Here is an 8,026-nt window from a genome sequence, read left to right as displayed (position 1 = left end):
GCCCATTCCACCCTTAAAGCATGCCTAATAAAACAAAAAGGGGGAGTTGGCCTGGGACGGCCCCCTCGAGAAAGAACCTCTATTGCACTTTTTACTCTAAATTTTTTGATCATTGATGATAAGGGCACCTCCTCTGCAGACAGGCATTCTTCAAAGATCCCTGTGTGCCAAGGATATGTTAAATGGAAAGATATCCTTTCTGGTGAATGGCACGGCCCGGACCCCGTGTTAACCTGGGCCAGGGGTTCTCTTTGTGTTTTTCCACAGGACAGGGCAGAACCAGTGTGGATTCCTGAGCGCCTGACACGGAAGACCGCGCCTCAAGTAGACCAAGAGGTGGAAACTGGTGCTTCTGTTCAGCCTGGTTTCTGTGATGATACGAGCTGAAGAAGCAGCTTTTTGGGCCATTGCTACAACTTGGCCTGCTTTAATCCCTTCGGTACCCACCTTAATAAGACCAGAGTAGAAGTCCCCTCTATTTTATCAAAGAGTGGGTGGAGGTGGGAGTACTACTATCCTTATTGCTTCTCGCTGCTTTGGTTTTTTGCCTGGTGTCTATACAAAATGTAGCAAGAACAACTATTTACAAAGGCGTGATATTTACAGGCATTCGTGGCCCTGGAGGCACAGCAATCCCTGCAGCTTTGGCTTGCAATTTTGAAACAATAATCTCGTTTGGAACAATCAGGTCTAGCTGGATGTAGCAAAGGTATTGTGCAGCTGAGAGCCCTTAACTGCAGGGGACCTCCTGTAGTTGAGTTTGAAAGGGTGCACTATACCCCACCTGACCCTTGGACCAACCTAAGACAGGGACCTACAAGCGAGAGGGCTCCCAATGACGGGTAAGGCCAAGGGGGCCGAGGTCGCTACACAGACTTGTTGTTCTAAAACAAAAAGGGGGAACTGTGGAGAGCCTCCATGGAACCGAGCTTCGTGAACACCTGTTTCTTGTTTGCACCGTGCTTCGTGAACAACACCTGATGGGGAATCAGGATGTCTTGTCACGCTCACAAGTTATGGCTGGTTTATCAGCTGCAGACACTTAGGGCAAACAGGCAGGGAGAAGTATATAAGGGGGGAAGTCACCTAGCTAGTCGGTTCTCCCTCATGCGTCCCCTTTTCCTCCTTACTCCACGTCCCCGTTCCTGATTTCTTCTCTAACGCATGAGAAAGTTCCTGAATAAATCGCAGCCAAAAGGATCTCCGAGTTGCGTGTTTCTTCGCTGGACGAAGCGGCGCGCGACACAGTGATACAGTGATACTCATCTCACTATTGAAAGTCAGAAGGGCATGATTTTTCAAAAGAATGAATCAACACTTACATAATGGTTCCATCCCACACAGTTGCAGAACCACCTTAAACATTAGTATCTAATCTGTGGTTGTGCCGTGAGTCCTGACCCTTCCAGGACTAGCAACCCACTGTGGGGAAAAATGGGTTATGGGAGGAAGTGATCGAGGAGGACCAAGAGGGCCGGGCTGAGTCCCAGAAAATAAGACAAAGGCCTTGGGAAGGGGAGGAGGAGGAGCACACGTCACATCCCCATCCCCAAGCAAGAGAAGGACGCGAGCCTGAGCCAGGGACAAGGGACAGGGCTCAGAGCACCGAGACATCCCAGGGCTGCCTCTGGCCAGCTCAGCAGGACTCTCCCAACAGCTGGGCTGGGGGAGGGACTCCTGGCAGGAGGCTGGGCCGTGCACCCGTGCTCCTCGCCTGGCTGTTGCTCCCTCCACAGAAGCTCCTGCTCCTGCTCTCCATCTCAGTGGCTGCATTTCTGTGCATGGGCACCGCCCTCCTCCTCACCCTGGGCTGCAGGAAAGCCTGGGGCAGCACCAGCCACGGGGACCCTGTGCCCGGCTCAGAACAGACTCCCAGGAATCAGCACCAACAGGCTTACCCCAATTGAAGGCTCAAGGATTATCACCCCCACTCTACCAACAAGAGCACAGAGGTCCTGAGGTGAACTGACCAGGATTCCCCAAGCTCCTGACGTGATGTGGTTGATAAGAAGTATCTCTCAGGGACAGAGAGATTAGGCAGCGGGTCAGGCGCTTGCCTTGAGCAACTGAACCAGATTCCATCTCTGGCATCACATAGGATCCCCTGAGCCCACTAGAAGGGATTGATCCCTTAGTGGGGAGCCAGGAGGAAGCCATGAGCATTTCTGGCCGTGGGCCACAAAGAAAAACTCAAAAATAATTTTTTGTTGTTTTTTTGCTATTTGGGTCACAGCCAGCGATGCTTAGGGGTCACTCCTGACTCTGCACTCAGGGATCACCCTTGGTGGTGCTTTGGGGACCATACGGGATGCTGGGAATCGAATCGAACCCGGGTCGGCCACGTGCAAGGCAAACGCCCTACCTGCTGGGCTATCGCTCCAGCTCCTCAAAATCAAAATAAAACCAAACAAAGAAGGAAAGAGAAATGAATCCTAGGACCACTCAAATGATCTCAAAGCCAAAAACTATATTTCCCTTTTACTTGGCTTTCTTCCATGATTTCCGGCTCACAGATTTCAAGTGAGACTTTGAACCTTTGGGATTTCCATAAGGATCAGAGCAACAGAAACCTCTGCTGTTCTCTTTTCTTGTTCTCTGATTTTCTCGGCTCTTGGAAACAGTCACACAGCCATCCGAGTGCAGTGACTGCCAGGGTTTCCCTAAGGGCCCTGAGGCCACAACCCTGGGCAGAGGCATCTTGAAATAGAGAGTTACAGCTTCTGCTTCCAGCCCTACCAGGGCATGGCAGAAGCCCAGGAAGTTGAGTCTCTCTTAAATGTGGGTGAGTTCATAGGTCACGCCTTGTGGCCCCAAAAGAAAGTATTTTGAGGCTGTTTAGATTTGGGAGCCAGAATACTTCCAATTTTGGGGGGTGATGGGGTGGCTCTGGGTGTGTGTATCATACCCAGCAGTTCTCAGGGCTTCTTCCTGGCTCTATGCTCAGGGCTCACTCCTGGCAGAGCTCTGGGGACCATGTGGGGATCAGATCTGGGTCAGCGGCATGTAAAGCAAGTGCCCTTTCTGCTGTACTAAGGTTCTGCCCTGAACCCTTCCACTTCTTTCTCTGCTGAGCCCCAAACTCTGTGAAGACCAGTGCTACTATAACCGCAATCTCACCATCTCTCTCTCTTCATCTGGCTGTCGCTCCCTATGCTTTAGCAGCCTTGGTAGCCATCTGATTGGCTTCCTGAATCCCGGGAGCAAATTGAGTCAATTATCGTGTCCATCAAGGCAGCGGTCAGGGGACCCCCATGTTAGGGACCTGCAGGTCCAAAGCAACAATCAAAGTCCCAAAGGGATGATGGTTTGGGGGTCCTGGACCTTTTTCTGGGGAGCCTGAGGCTGGTTCTGAGGAGATGGTCTCAGCGTTGACTCCCTGGAGGCTGTGCCAGTGCCTGAGGACTGTGTGTTGTGAGGAGAAGCCTCCACACCTACCCGAGGCTCTGGCTCCAGGAACCTCCTTAGCACACATGCCTCTCCCCTGAGTTTGCCAGACTAGCAGGCTTAGGGGTTCGTACAACCCTCAACAATTAGTTCTCTTTAGAGCCTGAGGTCAGGTGCCTTGAAACAATTCAACTGTGCTGCTTAAAATTGGGCTTTCTGGGACCCAAGAGCCAGTACCAGAGTCAAGGGTCTTGTTTTGCATATGACTGACCACTGTTTCACCCCTGCACTTTCCATACATGTGAATGACCACTAATTGACTCTGACACCTTTCATGCCCCATGCTCTGCCAGGAGTGACTCCTGAGAACAGTCAGATAAGCCCTGAACACTGTTCAATGTGGCAACAGAATAATTTTTATTTATTTACTTTATTGTTTTGCTTTTTGAGTCACACCATACACCAAAAACACCAAAATCCACTGCTCAGGGGTTACTCCTGGCTCTTCATTCAGGAATTACTCCTGGCGTGCTCAGGGAACAATATGGGATGCTGGGAATCGAACTCTGGTTGGCCCTGTGAAAGGCAAACACCCTACCCGCTGAGCTACTCCAGCCCCCAAAAGAATTTTTTAATTTGATAAAAATAAATAAGTAAAATTTGGCATTCTACATACATCTGGAATCTTATGCTTTACCATCTTTTTAGTCAAGACACCTTGTCATGATGGCTTCCACGTAGGGTTCAGGGTACCACAGACTCCGCCCAGAGATTCAGAGCTGCACCCATGATGGTTGGATGCTCTGACAGTATCAGGGGTAATACTGGGGTGCAGACATGGGCCAGGCACATAGGAGCCTGAACCCTGCACTATCTCTCCAGGCCCTCTTTAAGAATAAGTGTATCTTAAAGATACACTTGTACCTTTAAGTGCATCTTTACAAGATACACTTGGGCAAGTGTCTCTAAAAGACTTTTCTCCTTAGTGGTATTTTTTCTTAAAGACTGCTTTGTCTTTCCAATGGTTTTCTAAGACACTCAGAATTTACATATTAGAAATATTGAAGTCTTGAGCAATGGTCCTAGGCAGGTATGCTGCAGAGGATTCACGAGGTGACGCCTCCTGATGGCCTCTAGCCGTGTTCTGCTGTGGGGCTGTCCCGCAGGCCCAGGACACGCTTCATTAGCCATGTCACCTTGTCATCTGTCTGCTGACGAGAGGATGGGAGAGCGGGATCAGTTCAGAGCCCTACTGAGCCTCAATCAGGTTGATTTGTGAAATAAAAACTCCCAAAAGTAGAAACGCATTCTAAAATTCATCTCTATGTTTTAGACAACGCATCGAGGCCGAGCATTTGCCTCGCCTAGTGAATTCCTGGGTTCACTTCTAAACACAAACACACCCTCCCACAATTTAGACACACTTTGCTTTCCAAGTGAAGTGAAATATTTGTCTTATTTCACAGTTGACTTTCTTGGAATGCCAGAAACAACCTATCCATACACTTTATGCACTGTAAGGATAAACATTATTTATCTTATTAATATTATAATTATTATAAATATTCTTTCTTATCTTTATTAGGAGCATGTGTATATGTATGTGACTATGTACATGGGTATATCTATGTGGGTATAAAATGATTTCTCATTGTGTCCTTCCAAATTGTCTCATCAGGCAGATGTGACACATTGGAATATGGAACGGAATTGTCAGCAACCTGAATTTTGTTTTTGTGGGTGTGATGTCAGTGTGCCCCATGCCAGCTGTTGGATGGCCTCTTTACACTACGTTCCCTTCCTGGGCATTCTGGCTGCCGGATGCTCCCTTGGGAGGGGCCAGGATGGTGCTTCCCAACCAGCCCTGCTCTCTTCTCCTTCGGGTCCCTGTGTCAAAAGGAAATGCAGCCCCTCTCCCGATTTCTGAGACAGGGGAAACTTGGGGAAGGTTCCTCTTTCAACTAGACCATTCTCTTTGCAGGCAAGACTGAATCCCACATTTCTAGTGACCTCTGTGCCCTGGAGGTGAGGCCCCCTGTGCTGAGGAAGAAGCACCCCCCAGCCATGAGGGAGCCTCAGCTCTCCTGGGTGCCTTTGCTCTTGAGCCCTTTATTCTGCTGACCAGGACTGGTTTGTTTGTTTCTTTGCTTATTGGGTCACACCCTGCAGTGCTCAGGAGTTACTTCTGGCTTTGTACTCGGGGATTGCTCCTGGCAGGACTTGAAGGACCATAGAAGATGCCGGGGATTGACACTGTTCGGCCACATGCAAGGCAAGCACCCTGCCTTCTGTACTATCAGTCTGGTTCCTCCTTCTGACCTTGAGGGCCTGAGGTTACTCTTGTTTTCCTGATCTCCTGGGCTCTCTTCTGCCCTGCTGCCCACCTGAACATCCCCACCTAACCCTCACTCTGGTCAACCCCTGCTTTGACCTTGGCCCTGGAAGGAAGGGAAGTGTGGGGGGTCATGAGCCATGTGTGGGCCCTCATCTGTGACGCCAGACTCTGGATCACCCAGGAAGGGTGGCAGTGAGCTTGCTGGGATGGGGACTAAACACGACTCGGCGCTTTTTCTAGACAACAGTACCCTCTTTACTTAGTGCCTAGCAGGAGGACAGAAACAGGGAGGAGCAGCTCAGTTTCACCCGAAGGGGCTGGGAGCCACAGAAACCAGTTCTTTCCTGCTTAAAACCTTCACCAGAGGACGATGCTGCAGAGACTGCATCTGCCCCGCTTGAGGACATACCAGAAGATATCCCGCAGATACCCCGAACAAGTGCAAGAGATTCCCCAGCAATGAGAACAGCCCCGGTTGCAGGGGAATGCACACAGGAAGAAGCAGAGCCTTCCTGACAGTGGTGTCCACCTAAGGTTCCTGTGCAGAAAGGAGGTTACAGAAACCAAGGAGATGAAGGAAGTTTCTGCATAAGTATCTGCACATCCCCCACCCCTGTGATAATGACATGGCTGCTGCTGGTGTGGGTGCGGAGTGTGTGGGGACGGCCAGGGAGGGACATTGTATCACTAGGAAATTGCACTATGACACATTCTTTCGGTCAATTGTTTTAATACTAAACTAACTCAATGTTATTAACAAATACAATATAGTTGAGATTGTTTAAACACAAGCACAACTGAAGGATATGTTAAAGTAAGGGTGGACAGTGGCTTCCAGTGAAGCTCCTTCCTGGCGGAGGTGGTAGAAGAATGCCTCAAACGGGGGCTCCCGCTGGAAGGACAGGACGAAGCTGGGGACAGAGAGGCAGCGCTTGGCGACAGAAGCCACAGTAGCATGGTCCCTCCCAGGATCAGGGGATCAAAAGGGCCCAGGCTGCAAATCAATCTGGACTGTGGTGCAGGGACACGACACAGAAGTCCCAGGGACCGGAACCCGGGCCCTCCCCAATCCAGGCCTGTCCCTCCCACCTTTCCTCCATGGAGATCAGCTCCAGGTCCTGGAACCAGGTGAGAAACTGGTCGTGGGGCTGCAGGCGGTAGTTCTCTGCGGCCTCCTGGAGCAGAACAATCTCCTGGAGGATTTTAGTTTCCTGGGACATTGTGAAGGAAGGAAGGAAAAGGCCTGAGTGGGCTGTGGCGCCGTCCAGCCAGGGCTGCCCAAAGGCAGGCTAGAAGGAGAATTTCCACAGGAATCCCCCCTTCACTCTGCCCGTCAGCATCTCCACTTGTCTGAGATCAGAAAACACCCTCCACCAGGAAGTTCCCCTTGATGGATCTCTGCCCTCCCACACGCATATATAAGTTTCCATTGTTTCATTCTCCTACTGTGAGTGTCAGACCAGAGGGACAGAGACAAGGAGGATCCGAGAGGGGGCCAGGGGACAGGGAAGTCGGGTCCCCTCCTCTGTTCCCCTGCAGAGTCCCACTGCTCACCTTTGTTAATTTCTCCTTGTTGATCACCTCCCCCTGGAAGCAAACAGCCAAGTGCATGAGAAAGGGCCTCTGGGGGACCCTGTGACAGGCTCTGAGCTCAAAGGACACGGCTGGTGTCAGGTATGCCGACCCTCCCGCCCTGTGACACACTGGGGTGTCCAGCAAGGACAAAGACCTTGTCCCTGAGGTGGATGCTGAGGTCCCTCTGCCCCACGCCTCTTGCTGAGGGAGAGGTTGGGGATGGCCTTGACCTCAGGTGGTTCTGCACCAGGGGCTCTGCTGATCCCTGGGAACTGGGTGACGAGGCCTGAGTGCCCCGTGCAGCTCCTGCCTCGGGTATCAGCCCAGCGCCAGGGGAGTTTCCCTCAGGGCTCTGCCCAGGGCTGAGGTGCAGGGGAGTGTCAGCTCCAGCCCGCCCAGCCCCCAGCTCACTCACCCCAAAATCCTCCATTTCTCTGTCCAGACTCTCCAGCTCCTGGAGGAAGGGCCCCAGGAAGGGGACCACACCCTGTGCCGAAGGGGCCGTTAGAAAGGGGCCCTGCTCTGGGGTCCCCAGGACACCCCCAATCCTCAGCCTCCCCCACCACGAGGCTCCAGGTGAGCAGGAGCCCCTCCAGGACCTTCTAATGTCCTCCTCCTTGCAAAGCTGAGAGCCCTCCCGTGGGTCCCAGGGTCCCAGCCCTCTCCCTGGCTCCCCCACCCACCCTCCACACACCAGCTCTGCAGCCACCCACTCCATCCTGGGTCGGGACG

At 51.8% G+C, this 8,026-nt stretch overlaps 1 protein-coding gene across 1 annotated transcript; it reads right to left on the bottom strand.

Annotated features, from left to right (window-relative positions):
* Positions 1-6,401: 6,401 nt before the first annotated feature.
* Positions 6,402-7,765, bottom strand: LOC129406615 (ral-GDS-related protein-like). Its single transcript, XM_055144971.1, has 4 exons — positions 7,710-7,765; positions 7,274-7,306; positions 6,809-6,930; positions 6,402-6,630 (listed from the first exon to the last, which is right to left on the bottom strand). Exons 1-4 carry the CDS (start codon positions 7,722-7,724, stop codon positions 6,501-6,503), a joined length of 300 nt encoding a protein of 99 aa, XP_055000946.1. The 5' UTR covers positions 7,725-7,765; the 3' UTR covers positions 6,402-6,500.
* Positions 7,766-8,026: the final 261 nt, after the last annotated feature.

This window comes from Sorex araneus, chromosome 7 (genome assembly GCF_027595985.1).
Source record: "Sorex araneus isolate mSorAra2 chromosome 7, mSorAra2.pri, whole genome shotgun sequence".
In the NCBI taxonomy this organism is placed as follows: domain Eukaryota; kingdom Metazoa; phylum Chordata; class Mammalia; order Eulipotyphla; family Soricidae; genus Sorex; species Sorex araneus.
Note: the sequence above shows the minus strand (reverse complement) of the source record. Positions and strands in the feature narration are given on the sequence as shown.